This window comes from Akebia trifoliata, chromosome 2 (genome assembly GCF_017979445.1).
Source record: "Akebia trifoliata isolate Shusen 1 chromosome 2, ASM1797944v1, whole genome shotgun sequence".
Classification (NCBI taxonomy): domain Eukaryota; kingdom Viridiplantae; phylum Streptophyta; class Magnoliopsida; order Ranunculales; family Lardizabalaceae; genus Akebia; species Akebia trifoliata.
The window spans coordinates 33,402,531-33,428,967 of record NC_141376.1 but is presented as its reverse complement, the minus strand read 5'-3'; the positions used below and the strand labels follow the sequence as shown (position 1 = coordinate 33,428,967).

The window sequence follows — 26,437 nt, the reverse complement described above, 5'->3', positions numbered from 1 at the left end:
CTGATTTATCGCAAGAGACACTTTCTTGGGAGAAAGTGTCATTAAATACTAGAAATCGGACTGTTTTATTATTGGGAGCAGGAGCCGCATTCTGGTTAAAAGATTTCTGCAACTAAGAGTGAAAGCAACTATAAACACTAATAATAATACAATTTCACCAGATACAATAATAAGTTTTGCTCATGTTTGGGAAACAACAGATGCATAAACCATAAACAGTAAAACCCACCCTGATGGGAAGGTTGTACACAAAGGAACAAAATCCAGTTTGTTTTCCACATCCATTCACCAAAAAAGTGGGAAAAAAAAAAACAGTAAAGTCAATTAAATAAAACATACCAAATTCGGAAGTACATTATACGCATCGACCACTGCCGCAGAAATGCGCTAGCAAGCAACAGAAAGATTGAGTTAGTGACAAGACTTAGATTACAAGAACTTTATTTTTTTTTAAAGCCTTAAATCTAATTAAAACAATCTTGCAAGTTGTCTCGTAAAAAAATTATTCAATTTTAATTCTACCTAATAGTATCCTTCAACCTGCTAATTATTGAGTAAAATGCACGCAGGGTGCCAGAATTACACTTATAGCTAGGACAATAAAGTAAAGCACTACTGCAGTTAACAGAACCACATAGAAGTCAAACCTGAAGCTTCTCCTTCAGGCTTTCAGGGGTTTCTTCATGGGGAAAATTGGGGGAGGAGTTAATCACAACAGCTTGTGCCAATGCTGGCAGAACAGTATTCATCATGGCACCAATACGCAAATTACGAACCTGTAAATAATATGGATTTCAGAAACATAGATTGTACTACACAATATAGAAGAAAGAAAAAAAGTTGAACAATCTTATTAAGTGTTGTAAACTTTGTATAGGGAACTTAGCTTGATTATCAGGTGTGCAATATATAAATAATGCAATCTTAATGATCCCTTGGAAAATAAATAAAATTTCATATTTTAAAATTAGTAATATTTAAATGGAGTTGGACTTTTTTATGTTGCTCAATGGGATCTCGTTTGTAACTTGGGAGATTAGTGGTAATTTTTTGGGATTTCTTTATTTTTCCCTCGTTTTGATAAGCTTTGTAATTTTGGGATTTCTCGTCCCTTTTCTAATGAAATTTTAACTTGTCAAAAATAATATATTTATGTCCAATATCATTGGACAATATGTTACCCTTCTCCAACTTGTACTCAATCCTTGATGTAAAGGGCAGTAATCGTGTCATTTAAAAATAAATGCTTTTGTAAATGAAGTAGTTGTAAAAAAGTTTAAAAAGCAAGGTTTGTGGAGAGTTGTTTTAACTTTAGGGGAGCTTCAGTAGATAGCACTTGGGTTTGAGGTCTGCCCAGTAAAAGACTATTTTTATACCTCAAATTTGATTATTTCAGTCAAGATTTATTGTTCACCAAAAAATTTTGCGAAATGAATAATGATTTCCACCAAAATACTGGCTAAAAGAAATTTTCATTTAAAATTTGTGTCAAGCCTCGTTGAAATGGAAATATTTTGATATAATTCGTGGACACAACAGAAAAATTATTACTATGCCCAAAACCAAGTGAAGCATGAGGTCGACAGTGTACTTTCACCCTAAATCCTCAACTTGACAAAATCGTATCCCACTTGATGGTTTGGGGGGATATCAATTTTGAGAATAGTTGGTGTTCATTGTTGGGAAAAAAAAAAAAAAACAATTAAGGATTTGGTGGTTGGGATTTGTATGCAATCCAATTGCACAGATTGCTTAGAGCTAAGCATTGAGGTGCCAAAACCATCATTTTGAGAAAGAGGGAAACCTTTGATTTACCTTTTAGATTGTATCTCCATTCAAGAATGAGAAAGAACTTGAAGATCCTTTTTTATGAGGGTTTTAATGGAGTTTTCATGCGATATGTGGTTTGAGTAGTCCTAAATCAGCGTCCATCACATTTGAGAAATCTCATAGCAGTGTCCTATGGAATTGAATAGTCCTATGCTCATCACCATCCTCGTCATACCTCTTCTTGGGAGTGCCCACCACAACCTTTATAACCATTCATCATAAAAACCCCAGGTTTCCCTAATCTTCTTCTCAACGTTCTCTTATTTTCAGATTTATCATGCTACAGTTTTTTCTTTTTTCTTTTTTGATAAATATGCAACAAGGTTTTTTCAAAATGCAACTATGAATATAAGAGGGTCAGGTCGAACTGGGGCACGATACGTAAGCACGTGACACTCGGGAGCGGAGGCGGATAACACAACACTCAACAATCCCCCTCACCTGTAAGGGTGGAAAATTCCTTCGAGGAGACTTGAACCCGTGATCTATACGAACCTAGCGCTCTGAAACTATGTTGACAACCATTTACCCCAAAAGACCAATCTGATGGGGAAGGCACAACTATGAATATAAGAGGTTCACGAGTCGAACTAGGGCATGATACGTGAGCGTGGGACACCCAAGAGCAGAGACAGATAACACAATACTCAACAATTATTTACCATGTACGGTATGGACCATTGATGGCATTAAACGGAAGGAGCGTGCGCCATGGTACAAGTTCAAGGCTCAAAAAAGAGAGAATAGTGAAAACATGGACAAAGGTAGTAGGAAAATATATGAAACACTTTCCTGAAGTAAACATTTGTCATAAGAAAGAATTGAATGGTGAACTAAGATTCATGTTACTGATACCAAAGTTGAAGTATAGATGATGATGATTGTAGGGACAAAAGTACGTAACGTACATTTGGAACATCGAGATAAGGAAAGATAGATGTTCACAATATTCTTGAGAAAATAAGAAAGACTAACATGACATACACCCGATGTAAAATTTGGAATAAGTCTTAAATTAGCACTGTCATATATGTTAGAAAATATAGGGCAGTAAAATGTTTGATTAGAAGAATTGTGGAAAAGTAATTGTCAAGTCTCATAATGAAAGCTTGATAGATATTTATATTAACTAATGTGTGAATGGACATAAATGCCCTTACATAGAAATAATAAAATAATAATAGAAAACTACATTATTACTCCCCCTCAAGTTGGGGCAAATATATCAACTAAGCCCAACTTGACAAGATGAGAGTTAGTGATAGAATGACCAACAAACTTCGTAAGCATATTAGTAAGTTGATCTGAAGAAGTTACAAATATTGTATGACGGGCACCAAATCGAACTTTCTCCCTAAAAAAGTGAACATCAACCTCTATATGCTAAGTTTTTTTGTGAAAAATAGAGTCAAAGGCAAGTATGATAGCAGACTTGTTGTCGCAAAACAATGTGGAAGAACCAGAGACAGGAAATCCAAATTCTGTCACTAAAGATCAAAGCCAAATAAACTCACATGTGCCAAAGGCCATAACACAATACTCAACTTTAGCAAAAGAATGGGAAACCACACTCTGTTTTACTTTTCCACGAGATCAAATTACTACCATGGAAAGTACAGAAACCAAAGGTAGATCTCCTATTTGTAATCGAACTAGCATAATCAACATTACTAACGCAAGACAAATGAGATTGAGCAGTGGATGAATAACACAACCCAAGACTAGGACGCGACTTCAAGTAGGGAAGGATACTATAAACGGCGTTAAGATGAGAAGTGCGTAGAGCATCCATGAACTGACTGACCACACTAACCGCAAAAATCAAATCTGATCTAGTGTTAGTCAGATAAATAAGACGGCTGACAAGTCTCTAATAAAAAGAAAGATTAGATTATAGATCACCAGTTTCGACATGAAGACGATGATTCTGATCTATAGGAGAGGAAACATGGCGACAACCAAACATACCAATATCCTGAAGAAAATTCAATGTGTATTTGCGCTAAGATAGCGAAATACCATAACGAAAACGAACTACTTTTATCCCCAAGAAGTACTTAAGGGGACCCAAGTGCTTAACCTCAAAAGCACAACCCAATATCATCTTTACGTTATCAATCCACTAAGCATCATCTCCAATTAGGATAATATCAACCACATAAACCAGAACAATGGCGCAACGGTCAACCAATCCTCGACGAATAAAACAAGTATGATCTAAGTGGCATTTAGAAATTTTCATAAATAGAATGACCTCAGAAAAATGTTGAAACCAGGCTCGCGAAGACTGCTTCAGGCCATACAGAGATTTGAGAAGGCGATATACCTTCCTAGAATACTCTGTCTGAAGACGAAATTCAGGAGGGGGATCCATATAAATAACCTCAGTCAGATCACCATTCAAAAAGGCATTATTCACATCAAGTTGGTAAAAAGCCATGAGTGACATGCAATTAAATAGATAAAGAGGTAAATAGTAGAAAGTTTAGCGACGGGCAAATGTAGCGCCAAAATCCTTTTTAGGGGTCCATGTAAATCCCTTAGCAACTAAGCGTGCCTTGTACAGATCAACTATGCCATCCGCAAGATATTTGATAGTGAAAACCTATTTACAACCAATAGTCCGCGTTCTAAAGGGAAGGAGAACAAGTTCCCAGGGATGATTCTTCTACAAACCATCCATCTCAGCAGTCATGGCTCTAGTCAACTCAGGATCTCCCAAGACAATACTATAGGAGAAGGATCTTGTAAAGGAAAAGAGTCCTGCAAAGCAGATGTGGCACGAAAATAAGGAACATTTTTAAAAAAGTGACATCAAAAGAATGTATGACATGATGAGAAACGTGGTCATAGCATTGATACCCCTTTGACATAGAAGAGTAACCCAAGAAAACACACCGAATAGCCTTGTCATCTAATTTCGTGCAATAAGGGGTCGTGTCCTGAACAAAATGAGTGCACCCAAAGACTCTAAGTGTAATAGGGAAGATGGTACTATCAAGACAAAGAATATGAAGAGGAACTTGGCCCCCTAAAGTTTGATTCTGAACACGATGAAAAGGAAAGCCACAATGAAGACTTCAATGTTCCAACATAGCTGGAGAACATGCATTCCTCAAAGAAGACAAAGAACAATATTCATCAGGGGGCAATTTTTATGTTCTGCCACCCAGTCTACTCAAGAGTATAGGGACAAATCAACTTATGAAGATAGAAACGAATCTCATGAAAAATATATTCCCCACTATTATCAAACCTAAGAAATTTAATAGTGATGTTATACTGAGTCTGAATCATTTTAAGAAAATTAACAAAAATAGAACGCACCTTAGAAAGAGAACGCATCAAATAAACCCAAGTACAAAGAGAAAAGTCATCTATAAATGTAATGTAATATCAATGACCAATAAAAATAGTAACAAGATAAGGCCCCCACACATCAGAGTGAACTAAATCAACCATTGCATTAAATCGATGCATGCAAGGAATATAAGAAGTACATGTGTGTTTAAGAAGTTCGCACACAGAGCATTGAAATTTATGTCCATTACAAGAATATTTTAAAGCAAGTAATAAAGAACATAAATGCTAAAAATTAGCATATCCTAAGCGAGCATGCCACAAATCTAAAGATTGAGAAGAAAAAGTATGACTCCCATAGAGTGGAAGCATAGAAGCTCGGAGCAACAGTAGGCTGAGATACAAACAAGTACAGCACATCCCTTTCATATCCCTAGCTAAAAATACAATGAGTAGGAAATTTAGAGATTTGGTAATACTACTCACAGACATAAGGTTAAGAGATAGATAAGGAGCATGAAGTACGAAACGAAGGGAAAACCAGAAGATAGAGGGATGGTATCCTTTCTGTAGATAGGTGTAAAAGATCAATTATTCAAGCGAACCTCCCTATGAGTAGCAGGAAAAGTAGAAGTAAAATGGCTAGACTCATCAATCATGTGATCAAGGACACCAGAATCAATTACCAATGTCAGGGGAGCAGAACCAAACTGAGTGACATGAAATGCAGAGGATGTACCTGAAAGCGTGGTAATTGAGGCCACAGTCGAAGATAAGCGAGTATCACTGTAATGACTTGAAAATCCTAAAATGTATCTCAAGGAAAGAATTTTAGATCTGTTACATTGATTTAAAAGTATAGATTCTTAATTTTTAATATTTGAGGAAAATTAACTTCACCAATAGATTTAGAAGGATCGAGAAACATACTTTAGCCTGTAAGCACGCCTAAATCTGAAGTCGATTGAAAAAGTTATCAAATCCTCGAGTTTCGCATTACATATTTTCCCAATAGATAAACGACACCTTAGAGACGTAATTTGAGGAAACCGATCATACCATTAGATTCGTGTCGAAAAATTACCCGAAATAGAGTATAAGTTTGTTAAATTCGACATTCGGAAAAAACAATTCCCAAAATGACAAGTATGTCCCAACTTAAGTTATACAAATATCTGAATTCTATTAGAAAAATCAGATTTTTCTTATTCTCCTCTCCAAACAAATCTCAACAATTTTCCTTCAATATTTGAAACTCAGATCTACACTAAACGAGAACGATCCGAGCTTAGTCGCAAGAAGGAAAGTTGTTCCTCTCGCCGAGGGTTACGCGTGGACGCAAAGAAATCTGATTTTCGTCGGAAGAAAAATTTGGAGATTGGCCGCAGGCGATTTTAAACTTCGTTCAACCGTTGGAAATAGTTTGAAGTAGGTTGCCTTCCCTTCTACCTTCTAGTTATGCGATAATTTCATAGAAAATCCATACGATTGTTGATAAATCGATCGTTTCATTAAGTTTATACATATTTGAACGATTTGAATCATGTTTGCATGCTTATTTATAATTGGTTTTAGTTCATTTGATGTAATATAAGCATTTTATAGTTGGTATAATATGTGGATCGATTTTGGTCGAGTTTCGACGAAAAATCAACAATTCAGAAAAGTATCTGAATGTTGAGTTTGGTTTTAATTTTTTTTTTGTTGCTTCCATATAGTATGTATACCTATTTCCTACCTTTATTTCATTAAAAACAATTAAGTATTACTTTAAGTTCTTTAATAAATAAATAAATAATTCGTTTTCAATTTCGACTTTGAAAAATCATTTTTTCAACACTTAGTTAAATTTTCACAGATTTTCAGCTTTTATGTCTTATAATTTTATCTTTGTTTTCGAGTCTTTCGACTCAACCAAAACCATCGAATAGAATTGGTTGATGCTTTATGGATTTCAAATTACTTTAAAGGTAAAATTACTTTAATAGATATGTAGGAAATTAGATGATAGATTTATCGATTTAATTGATGGATGGATAGAGAAAACGTATGTTCTCGACTGATTGATGGGACAATGTCTCCAATTCTACGTAGTGGCCATGCCACGTAAAACGTGATAGATAGATAGAGGGATGGGATGGTTAATGGATGGAAATGACAGATAACTGTCACTGGAGGGCACTACCAGACTTTATTTGTATTTTCGATTAAAAGAAATGATATATATACTAGTAAAGGTTTGTAAAAAACCCATAAAGAGTGACGCGTTGCTGTGTATCCGGAAGCGGCGAGTCAATCTAGGATAACACTAGATGTCATATGCTCTTCGGTAGTATGGGATACCTTAGAGCATATTACAGCTTATGAAATCCGGGAATTTCTCCTCCTTATTTCCTGGGGAACGTTGTGTGTAAAGGCGGTCTCTGTATAGTGTAGAGCTAGGCGGGGTTCACATGCATTGCCTCTTGATAGGCTTCGACGCGAGGGGTCTCCTGGGCTAGTTAGTGATCACTTTTAGTCTGTAGTAGTCAAACGGTCGACCTCACCGTTAGTTGAACTCAGTATTGGATTCTTGGTCAACGGCCAGTCTGAGCCGGATAAATGGTCATTCAACCGTGGTATGCTAGACCGGCCACAAAATCAGATTTATAACGATGGGATTCCACATCGGAAGTTAAGTTTGGAATATCGTATTGCCATAGCCGAGGCGATTATATCGGCGTATTCCTCTGCTCTCTTATCGATTACACCGCCGTGTTCTTATTATGTATCTTTTTCTTATTTTGTAATGATTGATAGATGTTTTCATTTAAAAGATGCATATGTTACTTTAAATGATTGAAAATGATAGATTGAAAGTTATTATAACTTTTTACTGAATATGCTTAGACATTTATCATATGTTACATTATGAAAACTTGCATTATTTAATTGTTCTGATGATTACTCGTGCATGTATGACTCGCTGTTAGAACGGCGTTCATCCTGCTGAGTAACATTCCCCTGTTACTCACCCTATCCTTCCCCTTTCAGATTATTCAGCTATTGAAGAGCCGTTCTTTGAGGAGTTTTTTGAGGAGGTCCTCGAGGAAGAACAAATTGATGTCTTGCCACCACCGTGTCTTTGAGGATTAGTAGGGAATCTTAGTGATTTTTGTTTGTAGATAAGAAATATGTTAGTTTAGAAATTTTTGTAACCTAATGAATTATGAGATTTAAGATCTTGACTTGTATCAGTGTTTGTCGATTCTTCCGCTTACTCTAGACTCTCGTATAGATGTTAGTCAAATGTTTATTCCGCTGCGTATATTTTCTTTTCATAAGTATTATTATTTATGAATGTTCTATCAGGTTGTGTGATTGACTATCTCACACCTCGAAATTCTGACTAATGAAGCATAGGGATTCGTGTTGGGATTTCGGGACGTGACAATCACTATGGATCTGATCCCGTACAATAGTGGCAATCTAGGTCTAAAACTGTTGCAAATCACTAGTGCCAAGATTAGCAGGAGATCAGTGGGAAGAACTAGTGATGACTCCACAGTGGTAGCATGAGGAGCAAAAGGCCCCAAAGAAGGTATGGCAGGAGATTGTAACAAATGAGGATAAAACTAAAAACATCATGCCTTCTCATGGTCAGTCTTCCCACAATGACCGCACGTAAGACCACTCTCATTACCACAACCACGACCTCAACTCTCAGATTCTTAAGCACAAGAGTCAAAAAAGCCTGAATTGACTATTAGAACCATCTGATTTGTAGCTGGAGCAGAAAGAATACCAGGGGCCCAAGTCTATGAAAGAATTGACGACGACGTTCATCACTATCAATGGTTATAAATGTCTCAAACAAAGAAGGTAAAGGAGTAGTGTTAAGAATCTACGTCCGAAGTGCCTCAAACTAAGACATAAATCCATGAGAAATTGGTATGTCTAATGTCGAGCAATCTTCGTAATCCCATACCCAACTGCCTCTATAGACAACTCAGCCATAGACTCATAATGAGAGAACTCCTCCCAATAGGCTTGAACAAACCCAAAATAATCAACTACACTTTTGAGTCCCTTAGGTAGCCTGGGCAATATCTCGATAAAGCTCATAAATCCTCAAGTCATTCCTCGTATTCACATATGTCTGAATGAGGGTTGACCACAAAGATGAGACGGTCACATGATACATAAACACGGTATACAAGCACTGCTCAATGGAATTAAATAGCTAGCCAAGAATAGTGCAATTGTCGATCTCCCATTGTTCAATTTTGGGATCAGTGAGGGGAGGCTTATTAACTCTACCACCCAAATAAAGTCGCACAGACCGAGACCATGACTGCAAATTCTGACCATCTAAGAGGGCACCACCGATAATACATTGGGCTGGGGAATTTGCCCCAAGAATAATGTTGGAATCCTTGGTCTCTGGATTTGATGTCATTGCCCTTTACGAACAAGAAAAATAGTAACTTTGGCTTGAAGGGCGATCTCTTGTAATCAGAAAAAGAAAATCTGTCACAGTTAAAAAGAAAAACTGCAGCACCTAGCAGCAATTCTGTCATCTGACAGCAGCAAGGGTTGTCCTAGGCAGAAGCAACTCTTGTTCCTGTGGCAGGCCACCAACCAGCAACCTGTTGTTGTCACAGCCACCAAACAGCAGCCTGTTGCTGTCGTAGGCCACTGACCAGCACCCTGTTGCTGTAGCAAGTCACCCACCAAACAGTAGCCTGTTGCTGTCGCAGCCACCAAACTGTCCCTCAGTTGCTGTTGCAGGCACCAAACAGTAGTCTGTTGCTGTCGCAGGCCACCAAACTGCCCCCCAGTTACTGTCGCAGGCACCAAATAGAACAGCAAGGGCTGTTGCAAACCACTAAACTTCACCCCAGTTGCTCTCAATTAGTCCCAAAACAGAAACAACACAATCTTGGTCCCAAAAATCACAAATAACTTCCTAACTTGGACTTCAAAATAGAATTGGAAGGTACCAACCAATGAGATACAATGAACATAAAGATAATAAAGGTACAAGTGGTTTGCAGCACAAATCTAGAGGTGTGTAAATCCAAAAAAAAAAAAATATATCCCCACAATGAAGATGCGTTTTCCTTTATTTCAATGTCATTACGAACTACTCTCTACTTAAAACATTAAGAATATTGGGGTCTGTTTGGATACCAGGAGCAGAACTACTGTTCTAAAGAATAGGAGCAGAACTACTCTGTGGAGGAGCTGGAAAAGTAATTCTGTGCAGAAAAGACGTTTGGCAATCAACTTTGTGAAGTACTGGCAGAAGTACTTTTGTGCTGGAAGTCTGTTTGGGAACCATATTGACTTCTCATGACTTCTAGAAAAAAGACCAGAATACCCTTATATTATACTAGTTACTGTTTTTTTGTCTTTTAGTGTCATAATATGCCTTCAAACTATACTGTTTTTGGACATTTTTACTATAAATATTAATATAATAGATATAATAAATATTAATATAATATAATATAATATAATATTTTAAATATTAAATATTAATATAATGTGTTTAAATCCATTATACTCAAAAAATTTTAAAAAAATTGACACACTGTTTTTGACATAATATTAAAAAAAAATTGACAGACTGTCTTTTAGTGTCATAATATGCCTTCAAACTATACTGTTTTTGACATTTTAACTATAAATATTAATATAATATAATATAATAAATATTAATATAATATAATATAATATTTTAAATATTAAATATTAATATAATGTGTTTAAATCCATTATACTCAGAATTTAAAAAAAAAATTGACAGACTGTCTTTTAGTGTCATAATATGCCTTCAAACTATATTGTTTTTGACATTTTAACTATAAATATTAAGATAATATAATATAATAAATATAATATAATATACTATAATATTTTAAATATTAAATATTAATATAATGTGTTTAATTATAAATATTAATATAATATAATATAATATTTTAAATATTAATATTAATATAATATGTTTAAATCCATTATACTCAAAAAAAATTAATATTAATAAAGGTTTTTTTCATTTGATTTAAGGGCAAATGAATTAGGAATATTTTCATAAAAAATTAATAAAGTTAAGGGTATTTTAGTAAAATAAACCGTTAGATTTTGACTCCCCGCAAGATGAGTTTTGAGAAATAGGTTTCTCGACTTCTTCACAAAGAGTAATTTCTTGCTCTTGCGCGAAGTAACTCTTCGAAGGAGTTGTTCATCCAAACGCATCCAAACGATTTCTAACTCCCCGCAAGAGTCAGAAGTAGCCAAGGAGTCCTATCCAAACGCCTACTTGGTTTCCCAAGAAGCTGGAATGAGATTGCCAACCTTTAATAAAGGTGAAATAAATAGATGTCTTTGTACATGGCCCGCATAGAAATGAGTCAAGGAACGATTTTGGTGCTGATGATCTTCCCCACCTTGGAGACCCCACTCACAAAATCAGCCCATTCCAATATTTCTAGGGAGAAAAGCAAGGTGAACTACAAGTTAAAAATTATGGACCATCCATTCTTATATAATATTCCATATTTTATGGGGAAATGTGGATTAGGAGTTTCAAGGGGGAATATTCAATTATATATTCATGTTTCCTCATCATAGAACACTAAACATAATAATGGCATGCATACATATTAGTTTGTCCTCTTTACCAATCTTACCAGGATTGAACTGTGATAATATTCTAAGCACAGGGAAACTTCTCAATAAATTTTCCCTAATAACTTGAAATTGTGATTTTATATGTTTTGATTATTTACTATTTTTTGAGGTCTTCGTTTAAGAGCAATTCTCTAAACTGTGTGTCACATTTTTTCTATACCTAAGCCCTTTATATACCCACCAATAGCAGTGACCGAAGCCAAGTCACTTTTTGAATAATTCCATAACAGACTAAGAACGTTGGCTTGTAATAAAGTGTGCAAGAATCCAAACAAAAGATCAATATCAAGAACCAAACCCATAAAACTGAAGCATCTAGCAGAATTTTACCAACGTTCGAACAAGGAACTTCATTTCCTTCTCTCTACAAGAACGCATGAGATTTACAATGAGGTTTTTCCTTCGAACAGAACTTCCACTCCCTGTTTCCAGACTGATGAAAACCATAATAAGTATACTGGGAACAAATATATTAATCAGCATAAACAAAACTGACATAGTAGTAAAACCATCACACGGATATTCCAATCAGTAAGTTATAAATCTTAATTTGGGAAATCAGCCTCAAAAACAGATGCTAGAAACAACTACTATCATCTTTATTTTTCTATTTTTTATCATTCAGTTCTCCACTATTATGCATAGTTCTCTCATTAATCAGAGAAAAGGAAAATAATAATTAATAAAATAAAAAAAGTACGAGAGTTAGTTTAATAGGTGCAAAGGAGATGATGAGAAAACAAGACCAGATATGTTAGAATAGAAAAGGAATTTCCTGTTTTTTTTTTTTGGACAAGAGATAGATTAGTGGAGAGATCTTTATGCCAATTCCCATATCCAACTATCATTCCCAGAGGATGGAAAGGGATAAGTAGGCGTACTATTCAACGAATTAGCAAACAAGTCAAGTTTTTCAATCATTCTTATTCCAACAGAAACCAAAATCCCAAGAGCTCTCCTCGCCATTACAAATTATGAGGTTCTGAACAAGAAGGTTCTTCCTTTCTAATAATGAGAAAATAGTATGGTATCGATCCCTTGGGGGAATGTTATAACACCAAAGATCCCTCAAACATAAGAGATGTTTTACTACTCAACCAAAATTTCTGCTCCCATACATAAAAGAAATCATTTTCCTCCAAAGCATAACAATTTCTAATCCATGCTTCCAAAGCCATCTTGCCAATAAGTTCATGTCCACCTTCATCAAGTCCATCTTCCCAGCTTTGGTTATTTGGTCTCCAAAAGTTTCATTCTTTGTTTGGGTGGCAACTTTGAATAGGCTCCCCAAAGTTGCTCATCTAAGATTAAGAGGTTTGGTCCTTATAGACTTTTGTTGTATGTGTAAGGTGAGTGGGAGTCGATGGATCACCTTCTCTGCCATTGCAATTTGGTGCATGTTGTTTGGTCCCACTTTCTTTCTTCTTTGCTTGGTGCCAACCTTGCTCACTTTCTAATCTTTTGCTTTGTTGGAAGAACAATGCCTTGTCTGGTAGAGGTAATATTATGTGGAGAATTCTCCCTTTCGCTATTTGCTGGAGTTTATGGAAAGAAAGGAACGTGCGCATGAAGGAAAGGAAAACCCTCTCCGGGATTTAATTTTCAGCACTCTTGGTTTGGAATTTTTTATGTGAATAGATCTTAGATTTTAGAACCCTTTTTTTCTGAAGACTTTGTATTTAGGTGGGATCTTGTTTGTAGTGAGACGTAGTACTTGTACCTTCTTAGTGGACATCTTGTCCTCTTTATCAATAAATTTCTACTTGTCAAAAAAAAAAAAAATGCCTACCCCATCCTTATTCTTTTAAATGCTAACCACCTTCCACTCAACCCAAAACTAAGTAACTTGACTGAATCATTCCATACCTCTTTTCGATAGTGAAATGCAAGGTATTAAATTTTCGTTTCAGTGTCTAATACTATGTAAAAATTAGTACAATTTTCATGAAAATGTTAGAAATATAATGAAATTTTCATTGAAGCTTTAGGCAATGACAAAATAGACATGAAAACACACTCATAAGTCATCAAACTACCATAAACTACTCTATTGAGTGTGGAAATGAAAATAAGTAGTGTTACTACTATATTGAGAGTGTGTAAATGAAGATCAATAGTGTTCAATTACATGTTAGCGATGGTATCTAAGAGCAGCTCCAAAAACAACTACACATAGAAATGAGAATGTTAATGTAAAATTAGATACATACATGTCTTAACATATAAAAACATTTGCTTAAATTAACATAGTATTAAGTACTAAATTCACAATTTATTGGAAGAAAAAAATATTGATAGGTAGGTTGGACGACCTCAAAGCAGCACTGCAATTTTTCTACCAACTGCGGTATGAGTCCGGGCCCACAATTTATTAATTTGTTATATTTAAATACCTAATAATGAATATATCCAACTAATTGGATGGACAATTGTATATGTTCGCGTATATGAACATATGCTAATATGTTTAGAATAAATCAATATTGTTAGTATGAAATTTTTTATTTTTATCAATATTTTTATTATAATTTTCAAAGGAGAATACTAAAAACTAGAAGAGAAGCTCATAAAACTCATCGGAGGTCAAGGAGATCCACCACAAGAATTAAACCTCAAGGAAAAGAGAACAAGAAACAAAAACGACACCAAAAATATGAGGCGAAAAGCTAATTGAACAAACTAGCAGTCACATAATCACACAATCAAAAAGTTATATCTAACAACATACTCAGAAAAAAAACAAACAAACAAACAAACAACCAACAAAAAAACAAAGTCCCCTTGAACCAAGGTTTAAAATGTTGTTTCGAGGTAGTATTTTGAGCAGAAGAAAAAACGAGTCCATATCAATCGAAACATTTTAAGGCATTCCAAACATTCCCAGGACATTTAAATGTTTTGTTTGAGTCTTTGACTGAAATCAGAATGTTCCACTGAAGCATCCCAAAGTTGAACAAAATTTTGAGCCATGACTCCTTGACTGATTTAGACCTAAGGAAGTTGGGCTAAAATCATGGGAATACCTGGGTTTCTTACATCTCTGTGTGCAGTAGGGCCATCAATGGATTGGATCAAGATTGGGGATCAGGGTCAGATTGGGACCAATCTGATATTGAATCAGATAGGATTGAGATTGATATATCCTCGATCCAGACACAAAGTTATCAAAACATATCGGATTTCTGGTCTGATCTGATCCATTGAAAGCCCTAGTGTGTTAGAACGGTGATCCTATGTCCAAATGGAATTCTCAAAAGGCATCCATTTCAACAATGGTAAAGGAGACAAGTACAGATTTGGGTTTCAAAACGAGGATTATATAACATGGAACTTCAGTTTAAGAAGAAACCATAGTGACTTGTAGAGTGATTTGATTCCTAACTTATTATTTTGCGTTAAAGACTCGCTTATATCCCAAACTTGTTAAGGTTTCAAATGCAATGTTTCATGTTTCCTATGATTGTTTCAAAGCATTTCTAATGTAAATGCATCAAATGCAAAATCTAATGTTTCCTATGACAAAACATTTCTAACATGTTTCAATTTGAAAAATATTATTTTTAATTCTAACTATCATTTTAAATATTTAACAATTTTCTTTATTAATTTAAAAATAAAAACTAAAATGTAATGATTTAAAGTCACATTTGCTTCATTTCCGTTTCAATTTTAGAAAAACAGAACAATACTACATTGAGTTGTGATAATATGACGCCCCCCTCTGACACACACCCCCCTACACTCCCATATCAGAACTGTAAATCAGTTGCCTCGGGATACACAAGAAAAAGATGCATGCTTATGCGTATCCCAAGGCAAAGGATCGAGGGTTCTGTGATGAGGGCATAGGGAGCTATGTGTCAGAGTGGGGGGTCAGAAAATCATTACACTACTATATTTTAACCCTTGTTGGACCTGTTTCTTGGTTTGTATTTTAACCCTTCATCTTGAGGGCAATCACTCTAGAGAGTTTGCCCATTTCCAATTCTTTAGGGAAAACTTGGAGCATTGGAGGTAGAATAAACAGAACAGTGTTGGACAAGATGAAGGAAGCTGATCTTCAAGCCCTAGTTCTCTATCAAAAGCCTATGTTTCAGCTGATCTTCAGGGAAAATGTTTCTTGAGGATTTTGTATTAGATGGGAGTTGTTGATTCATGATAAGGATTAGTCTGTCACTCCCTTTTTATTATCCTATCTTTTCTCTTTTAATTTGATCACTTTAGCCTCTAGTAGTTCATCTCAACCACCTTTGCATCTTTTTGGTTTTTTTTTTTTTTTCCTTTTAAATAAAATCTACACTTATCAAAGAAAAAAAAATGGAACTATAAAAAGATTCACCAATTGAATACCTTATTTTTTGAAGCACAGAAAAGACTTCTAGGATTGAAAGTGCACAGAGAGGGGCAAGTAATGATTGTGTCTGCCGGCATTCTTGAGCAACATCACCTTCAAATGGAACAGGCCATCAGTAAGTTGTCTAAGAATGGATGTATAAAATAAAAGATTTCAGAAGCAAAAAAGAAAAGATAAAAAACTAATTTTAATGACAATACTTGAAATTTTGAAGCAATCTAATAAATTAATAAAATGAAAAGAACTAGCACACAAGTCACAAATTAAAGGAGAAACACTAATATTCCTACCAAGATCACCCAAATTATTGTACATTTCCTTTATTTTAGACCTTTTCGTCCCACATGCCTCTTCAAGCGCAGCTGTTACCAGACTGCCACCAATGTTCAGTTCCTGCATCATCATTTATAAAATAGTTATGTACAGTGACTGCACAAGCAGTGTTCTTTGAATCTATTCCAAGCACACTCATCATAACATTCCCTAATGCATACAATGTAGTACTTGAACTAGCTCTAGACCCACCACCCCCATGAAAAAAAGAAAATGTTTTAGATAATATATGAGAATATAAGAACCTTGTCTTCAATTTAGTAGTTGAAGATAGAGATTTTCTCTCTGTATTTCGAAGGAAAGATTGGGATGGTAAACCCTTACCTGCTATATTGAATCAAATAAAGAAATTACAAATGAGAGTATTTACAACCCTAGCATCCTCCACCAAATAATGTCCAACTTGCCATGACAAAGCCACAAAATGGAAGACACAATCTGCAGCTACAGCTAGATCAGTGATTAATTTTCTTCACGTCTTTTCTGCAATCATGATCTCTTCAAAGATTAGCCCAGAACTCATGAAGAAGAATCATTTTGTGTGTAGGCCCCACTACTACTAAAAGTACATGGATTTCCCTAATGATATATCTTGTGAAGAATCCAAAACCAGCAATCATGTGATAGAGAACCATCCTTTGGTTTGCGGCCTGATGGTACTGATCCACAAGGAGTTACTATTATTCAATCCACACGTTTCGCCAGTCGAGCTAAACCTAATCTGTTACGAGTATTTATAATATTTTTCTCCTGAGGAAACATTGTTATTCTTTTTTTTGGCCTTCGAGCATACTGAACTCGGTAGTGGCTCCATGGTTTTTCCATGATTTAGAAAAACCATAATTGGGATAACCTTTTCAAGTCTCAATGCTAGCATTTTAGAAATCAATTTGTACATGGACCCGACAAGAATAATTAGCATGAGATCTCAAATATCTTCAGCCCCAACCTCATTTAGGTTATTGAAGAATACTGATGTACATGGACCCGACAAGAATAATTAGCATGAGATCTCAAATATCTTCAGCCCCAACCTTATTTAGGTTATTGAAGAATACTAATGTACCCCCACATCCTAAAAATCAATGACCATCAGCATCAGAACATCCTTTATTATTTTCCAGAAAGACTAAAAGAATATCATAAAGAAGCTATTGGGCCCTTGGGATTTCTCCTTACTCATACCAACAATGGTTTGGAACACTTTCAAAGGCATCTTAAGCCATGCTATTTCTTTTTCCAAGAGATACTATCAAAAGCACATGTTCCTCGACATACAACTTTTTCTAGAACTCCAGCACCCCTTCCCTAATTCTCTCATCCCCGACCAGCACCTCCCCACTGAGTTTGGAAATATGGTTGGTCTTTCTATGACTATTGATCATTCGATGAAAAAATAATATATTATTATGGCTGTCCTTCAAACATATGATCTTCGCTTTCTGCATCTACCGACGTCTTCCATAGCCAACACTTTTTAGAATCCTCTTTCAGATCGAACCTAGACTTCTTCACGTCTGACAATTTGGCTGACTACCTTCATCTTTCCTATCCACCCTGTCAATCTCATCCAGTAATCCTTTTTCCTCATTTCTTCAATCCTACCAAAAGTCTCCTTGTCCCAGACTATAAGTTTCTCTTTGAGAGCCTTCAGTTTACACCTGAGCTAAACTGCGTGTTCCAAAGAATGAGAATATACACCACTCAGGTACTTGCTCATTAAAATTTTCAAATAGGAGCCACATATTCTTAAAGGGGAATGATATAACTCGAGTCTTTTCCAATCCTACTTCAAGAACCATAAGCTAATAGAATGTCCCAAAGGCACTGCAAAGCAGATGTGATATGAAACTTCATGCCTTTAGGATAAAGATAATTTGGTCAAGCACAAAGGCTGGATCAGCCAAAACGTAGCTTTCAGCTCCATGTGAGGTGGAAAAAACAAAAAAATCTGGTTCACAATTTGCACAACGAGGGTGTGAGATCATGAATCATCAAGATGACCAATGTAACATTTAGTTGAAATTGAGATTCATCCTGGACATTTTGATATATTTCTATCTTGGTACTAACTGACGGGGATAATAACTTGGTCGTAAAAGCAGTGATATCATAGTGGCATTATAATTGAAGAAAGATTAGAGGAATGGTTATATAATGATGATAAAATGAAATTCTAGAAGTTAATATGGATATAAACTAACCATATTTTCATGGTCAGCAGCAATCTTATTTGTGCACAGGTACATGGCAGGTAGCACGTCATTGGGTGACAATGCAAGCAAGCTGTATTATAAGAAGCATTGAAAGCAAAACAAATTCAAAAAAAAAAAAACAATCAGCAACGCCTTAATGGACTTCCTCGAAAAGAAAGTGAAGGTGTGTTTGATTGTGCATGGAAAATGGGTGGGAAATCCATTTTCCATGTGTTTGATTGGTTATTTTCATGGAAAATGGATTTTCATGCTCATCCAAAAAATCCAAGGATTTCATTTTCCCACCAATCCACCCCCAAAACCCTAATCTCTACTTCTTCTCTTTCTTATTCTCCTTCTTACTGACCACCACCACCGTCACTGCTGGCCTCTCTCTCTCTCTCTCTCTCTCTCTCTCTCTCTCTCTCTCTCTCTCCTTTTTTGATCAAGTTTTCCATGGTTCCTATTTTCTTCCTACGATTTTCCTAAGGAATTTGAAATCCATAGATTTTGATTTTCCATGCAATCAAACACACCATGAAATTCTATGACAAGGAAAACTGTTAGAAGAAACAAGACAAGGCCAACCATCCAAGATCAACCTTCTGAACATGTTGCACAGCATACCGGTAGCTTTTATCTTGCCTCTTTCCCTTTCCACCAAAAAAAATGTTCGTGCAAGATGTAAATATGGAGCAGCCTCTCCAGCTCTCCAGCATGCTGCAGAGGCATCTCATCACCATGCAAGGATTTCAAATTTTTAAATAAATAAAAAAAATCCAATCTATGATGAAGTAGAAATATAACACAAAATTTCCAATATATTTCAACTGAATCTCAGAAGAGGTAACTAACAGGAGCACCAACCTTGCTCAATGGGAGAATACTTTTCTAGTGGTTGTGATACATGAGTTGCACTTGCATCACCTGTTGAAAGCCCTTTCACAAATAAACTAGGCATATCTAAGGTTCCCTTTTTTGACGATATTCTTTCATTCCCAGCAGAGCTCTGAGGTTGATCAGATTTACTGCAGAAAGTTAACTTCCCTTCTTTCTTGTCACGGTCACGGTCACCACCAGTATCATCATAATACATATCCAGTGCCACATTAATATCTCCTTTTGCCTTCTCCAGTATAGAGGCAGCATTGCTTCGTGATATGCTTCCATTAATTACCCGAAGAAATTGATCTAACTCATCTTTATATGGTTCAATATCTTCATTTAGTAACAAATTTCCACTAAAAACCCCTTCAACTTGTGAAGTATTGGGTACAAGTTTACTGAAGAACTTGGTTATCGTAGGTTGTTTGCACCCACTAGATTCTAGACTTGAATTAGGTCTTACTTTCTTGTTGAGCATCTTCTCAAGACCTTTACCAGCCCTTTTCCTGGGAGAAATATTGCTATTCTTTGAACATCTTATGTTGGGTGACTTCTTGTCTTCACCTAATAAAATGCTTCTTACACTTGCATGAGGAGTGCCCTTAATAGATGTTAATTCAGGAAGCGAAGCAGAATCACTCAATGAATTTGTATGAGAGAGAGCAATTGATTTGGTACACGCAATTACCTGCTCATGAAATTCTGTTTCACGTTCATAGAAATCAGAAACTGCTTCAACAATATTTCCACCTGACCTAGTAAGTAGTTCTAACATCAGATCCTTGGTAACCCAAAGAGGCAAACAATCATGAAGCTCTTCTATCACCCGTTCTGTATCTTTACCATTCAGAACATTTGATTCTCTTGTATTAGGAGTCTCGGAAATCTTTTTCGATGGTTTGACAACTTCTTTGTCCTTGTCCAGTCCCTTGTTCAAGTCAACACTTATATCTTCACCACCCTTTTCATCTATGTCATGTGATCTCTGGTGAAAACCCATCAAGAATTCTCGCTTGTTGGCCATCTCATCTACCAACCCAGCAAAATGCTTCCGCATTGCAATGGCATGGTTGCTATCAAGTTTCTCAACATCCAACCCCACTGTTGGAACCACACGCTTTGGTCTCAAGAACCTAACGTACTCTCTGAGCTCATCATAGCTCGAATGTTCGCTATACGGAACAAGATGGATCTCACATGAATCCTTGGCCCTAACTACAAACCCATCTCGTTTTGCTTCGTACATCCATCCCGTAGGAACAAAACCCACGGCCTTTGAGTACCCTCTCTCAATCATCATCTCCTTCATTTTTGCAAAGTTAGGTCGAAAATAGGGCCAAGTCTCACCCAATACATTCCATCCAACCACATGAACATCACTCGCAGAAGCATCCTCAGAAAATATCTCACCTTTACCAAACCCTAAAAGATGTAAAATTACCATTTTCCTATCATTCACATGAATCATACAATTACCTCTACGTGAAATTTCAAGCAAAATCCTCTCTTTCCCAATCACATAAGTAGCGATAAGAAACAACACGGACTTCATTGAGCCCTTATTTTCAACTCTAATTCTATTTATAGTTTTAATTATATAATCCACAGATTCCTCTTGAGATGGAAAAACAAACTTTGGATTACAGTACGTTGTATCCAAGAAAATCTCATCGGCACCAATAAATCCACCAAGTAAAGGCTCTAGTTTCATTGAATTACAGAAACGGAAATCTCCGGTGTGAACGTACCTCTTGTCATTTTCCACAATTCCTGGTATCCTAAACAAGAACTGGACTGCACCTGGGCAGTGGTTCGCGTCTATGAGCGTGACCTCACACCCATCGATAAGAACCGTTTCACGGAGTGACAAAGAGACCACGAAGAAATGCTGTACTTTTAGAGCTTCAACGAGGAATTGAGCGGTGGTTACGGAGCAAAAAATGAGACCCTTGGACCAATTGGGGTTTAAGCCCACATAGTGATCTGAGTGGAAGTGAGAGAGGAAGTATGAGACAGAGAAACTACCAGAGAATCGAAATCCATCAACGATGAAACGGGTTTTGGGGATGAGCTTGCCTGGAGGGAAATCGGTAGGGATGGGAGGGAGAGTAGATTGTTGAGAGAGGAGAGTGAAAGATTGGGGTGGAGAAGTTTGAGGATAGTTTTGAGAGAAAGCTTTGTAAGATTCGAGGAAAAGGTGAGAGGAATTTAGGGTTAGGGTTTTGCTGGAGGAAGATGGGAGAGTAGCCATGGCAGTTATTCTACCGTTGTAAGGGTGTCAATTCTAAAGAGCAGTACGAAATGGGGAAGAAGCATATTTTTCAAGAGTGGAGGAAGATGGGAGAGAAGCCATGGCAGTTATTTTACCGTTGTAAGGATGTCAATTTAAAAGAGAAGTATGATTGTATGAGACGGTGAAGAAGCATATTTTTTTTCAAGAAAAATTGATAAAATGACGTGACCGACTAGTTGCGTATAGGGGTGCAACTTAATTCGATTTAAACAAGGCCATAACCAAATAGTATAATTTGGATTGGTTTGATTCAGTTTAGACCGTTATCGATTCAATTTTGAATTTTAAAGATGAAGAACGGATGAATTTGATTCAATTCTCGATTCAAGTAATATAAAAAACCGAACCACTATTAATATGAAATAAAATATGAAATTTGTAATTGATTTTTATTTTTTTACAAAACCTAAACCCTTAACTCTTTCAATATTTCGATTCCCACTTCCCTTTACTCTCTCTCTCTCTCATCTCTTGCAGCGAACTGCGGTTGTGGGCTCAACTCTGACTATCGGCGATCACCCCTCTCTCTCTCTCTCTTGCCATTTGTGTGACAGTGCGGCTGTGGTTTGCATTTCAACTTCGACGACCGGTTGTGGGCTCTCTCTCTCTCTTTCGTCCTAAGGTAAGGCTGCATCTCGCTCTCTCTCTTTCTCGGCGTGCCGTTGTAAGTGTGCAACCGCGGCCTTGTGGCTAGCTGGCTGTAGGTTACCTCTCAACTCCTGTGGCCAATGGGTCTTCTCTCTCTCTCTCTCTCTCTCTCTCTCTCTGCGTGCGGCTGCAGGTACCTCTCATGGAAACCCATTTTGTTTTAGGATGGATTGGGTTTCGTAGTTTTGGAGAAAAATTAATTTTTTCGATAATTTTTAAAAATTCAATTTTTAAAAAAAAATTAATCTAATTTTTTATGTGATCACATAATCTTGTTTTTGGGTTTTTAATTATTCATTTTTCATAATTCATGTGTTTACATAATTTTATTGATAAATTTGTGTAAAAATTTTTTTTACAACCCATGGAATCGAACCGAACCGAACCAAACAGAATTAAGGTAAGTTTGAGTTGATTCACTTCTAAATCAAATTGGTTCGGTTCTGATTCCTATATAATGGAACCGACCTTGGTCGGGTTGGTTTTGATTTTGCTCTAAGCTGAACCAACACGAACCAAATTGCACCCCTAGTTGCGTACCACTTAACTACTTAACTATTGGTTGCACACCAACCTTAAAAAATCCTTTATTTTTTTTATAACCTCTATTTTAACTTACTACTTGCACACCAACACAGAGGGTTTAAGCTTTATTTTAACTTAGGTTTTGTATTCTTTGCTCGTGATTTACTTTGATCGTGTTTTGTGATTGATTTTATTCATGTTCTCTTTGGCTCCAACCTAATTAAGACACTGATTTTGTAATCATTGTCCATAATTTAATTTGAATCTGTATATTTCAAGAGAACGCAACTTTGTAAACATGGTTCTAAATAAGGGTGTAAATGGATAGTCGAAAATTTGAATCCAATTCAAATTCGAAAATTTCAGATATCAAATTCGAATTCGGATAATTTTATGTATTCAAATCCTTATTGGATACGGATTCAGATATTAACATTTCGAATCTAATAATATCCAATTCGAAATAATATATAATATGTATTATTTTATTTGATTAATTTTTTATATAAATAATATAATATATATTATTTTATTTTATTTAATTATTATATAAATAATATAATATATAATAAGTTTTTTTTTTTTTAATAATGAAAAATTTGTTGGATAAGGAAAAATTATGTTTTTTTTTATATACAAATTATTCAAATTCTAATCGGATATTATTCGATATTTGATAAGATAATCGGATTTGAATTCGGATAGAATTTTAAAACATCTATCGGATTAGAATTCGGATTCAGATATTGCGGTATCAAACTGATAAGCATCCATTGACAACCCTAGTTCTAAATCAAAAATATATTTCTCACAAAAATTACAAAACTAGCAATAATTTCTTTGGGCATAGTTGATAAAGAAAAAAAAATTAAAATGATAATTGAAAAATCAATTTTCATCACATCTCTTTGCCTCTAATTGTTATGCTCTTGTATTGTTTCATCACGTCGCTTTGACTGTATGGTCGCGAACAAATAGTCTAGTTATCTCACATACAGATTAAACCCCTAGGATGAAGACTCTATATCGTTTCATCTCTTTCTCTTGTCCCCGCTTGGATAAAATCCCATTTCTCTCACTTCAAGATTCTCAAGAAATTCAAAGTCTCACAATTTATACTCTCCAAACGAGTCAAGGGATTCCACTTCTTCTTGACAAATTGTGTATCATTTTGTATTTTGTTTTACTTAAAAGATGTAAGAAGTTTTGTATGCCAATTATTTAATAAAATGTCTAAGAAAAATTTTCTTCCTAAAATTGATAAAAAAAAAATAAAAAAAAACTTATTTGTAATTTTTGATTATTTTTTTTCAATTTGTTCACTAAGTTTTGGTTTTCTTAAAATGTTCATTGATTTGATTCATTGGGTTCCACAGTATTATTTGCAAAGCACTTCACATGCATTGACTTGTGACTGTTGAATTTGCTTTGTAGGTCTTCCTTTGCTTCCATTTAAAGTGATAATTATCATATCTCACTACAGGAAAAATTAGCTATAAGGACGACTTTTAGTGACGGTCAAATTTTGAGCGTCATTGTAGACTCATCTAAAACCCATCCCACCCACTCACTCTCGTCTCAGACGAAAACACTCTGTCTCTCACCCTCAACATCAACGCTGATCTCTCCGTCTTTCACTCTCACCCTCAAAGTCGATGTTGATCTTTCCGACTCCCATCCTCAAACTCAACATTGACGTTGATCTCTCGATCTCTCTCTTATCTCAAACTCAACATCGATACTGATCTCTCTGTGACGCTGATCTCTCGTTCTCTCTCTCATCTCAAACTCATCGCTGATCTCTATAGGTTGAGCTCTCTCTTGGTAAGAAATATAGGGTTATTTTTTATTTATTGTTTATTAAGGGTAGAATAGTATTTTCAATTTCTTTTGACTTAACCTATATATAGTCTCTTTGTATTTAGGTTGAATCATCTATTTTGTATTCAATTGCATTACGTAGATGAAAGCGCCCTCGATCCGCGGGGTGCGCGGATTCGCTTTTGACTTTTGAGGTTTGTGAGTCGCCACCTAGTTATTACAGTCTAGGAACCGAACATTGACTCTAAAAGGCAAATAACACTAATCTACGAAAGACAACACGGGTCCGGAGATCACGTTATGGGGTTGGAAGGTGTTAGGCACCAATCCCGTCCAGCAAACGCTGGTCTCTACTAATTTCCAAAACGATTACATTGCACAATAGACTAAAAAAATAATAAATAATAATAATAATAAAATAAAAAGAAAATTACCTGCAAATTATAACGATTCCCTCAGCACTGGCGGAGAGTATCTTTATATGTATTTCCTTGCTATTCGCCCGTCACTGAATCTGATTTCTAATCTCCAAGTTGAGGTATCTTCTTCTTAGATCTGTGAGTTTTTTGATTTTTTTTATGGAATTTAAGGTGTTTTAGAAAGGTTTTTGGGTATTTTTTAACTAAAGTTGGGATATGGATGTTAGGTAGGAGTTAGGACTTCAAAATTAGGGTTTTGGGAAGGTTGGGGAGGCTTCTTGACCTACTTTTTCTAGGGTTTATTTTTTTTTATACGAAAATAGGTTGTAGAGATCCCCTATTTATAGATTTTTTAGGTGTTTTTTAGATAGAGTTAGTGTTTAAGTAGAATTATTTTAGATAAAGTTAGTGTTTAATTAGAATTATATTAGATAGTTTTATAGTTTAATTAGAATTCTATTAGATAGTTTTAGAGTTTAATTAAAATTCTATTAGGGTTAGGGTTTGATTTTGGTCTTATTAGATTGATTAGGGTTTTGACTTAAATCTCACTTGATTGACTTGATTTTAGGATTTGACTTAAGTCTTACTTGATTGATTAGAATTTAGGATTTTGATTTAAGTCTTACTTGATAGAATTTAATTTTAATTAGTATTTCACTTTACATTAATTAATATTTTAATTATTAATTTTGAAATATTTAATTATTAAAATGGTAAAATTACCATTTTACCCTCGAAGAGAACTTTTTGCGTTTTAAATCATTTTTCAATGTTCTAAAATATTTTGAAATTGATTTTTCGTAAGGATTCAATGAGAATATTAGTTTGTGTCATTTATAAAAAATTTTGTGCAAAATGGTCGTGAACTTTATGAGGAGCATTTTCGTAATTTTGTTGAATTTTGTGAAAATTGGCGAAATGATTTATTTGATTTCGATTTGTTATTTTATGTATTTGAAAGGATTTTCCTAAGCGTAATGTGGGCTCTAAGGATGTTTTGAGATTAGGGGTATTTTGGTAATTTGATCATTTTTTAGTGATTTTTACCGTGAAACTTCTTTTTTATCTACAAGATGATGATTTCTATGTTTTGGGGGTTATATCTTCCTAGCGTAGTGTGGTTTCTACAGTTTTGTTAGTTTGAGATACCTCA

The 26,437-nt window shown here is 35.4% G+C and overlaps 1 protein-coding gene across 3 annotated transcripts in view; it reads right to left on the bottom strand.

Moving 5' to 3' along the window:
• Nucleotides 1-22,057, bottom strand: part of LIG6 (DNA LIGASE 6) — a 48,864-nt gene extending 26,807 nt beyond the window's left edge. Inside the window, exons 1-8 of one of the 3 annotated variants that reach the window (XR_015175695.1) lie at nt 19,558-22,057; nt 19,293-19,410; nt 18,700-18,781; nt 16,453-16,555; nt 16,159-16,255; nt 12,139-12,241; nt 648-776; nt 340-387 (exon numbers count right to left, since the gene is read on the bottom strand). Coding sequence is in view for 2 of the 3 variants with exons in the window: in XM_086432448.1 (XP_086288574.1) it covers nt 340-387; nt 648-776; nt 12,139-12,241; nt 16,159-16,255; nt 16,453-16,555; nt 18,700-18,781; nt 19,293-19,410; nt 19,558-21,826 (2,949 nt within the window). In the remaining variant the exon portion in view is untranslated. The remainder of the gene's footprint in view (nt 1-339; nt 388-647; nt 777-12,138; nt 12,242-16,158; nt 16,256-16,452; nt 16,556-18,699; nt 18,782-19,292; nt 19,411-19,557) is intronic. The other 2 variants (XM_086432448.1, XM_086432449.1) reach the window with 2 other exon arrangements.
• Between the last annotated feature and the right edge of the window lie 4,380 nt (nt 22,058-26,437).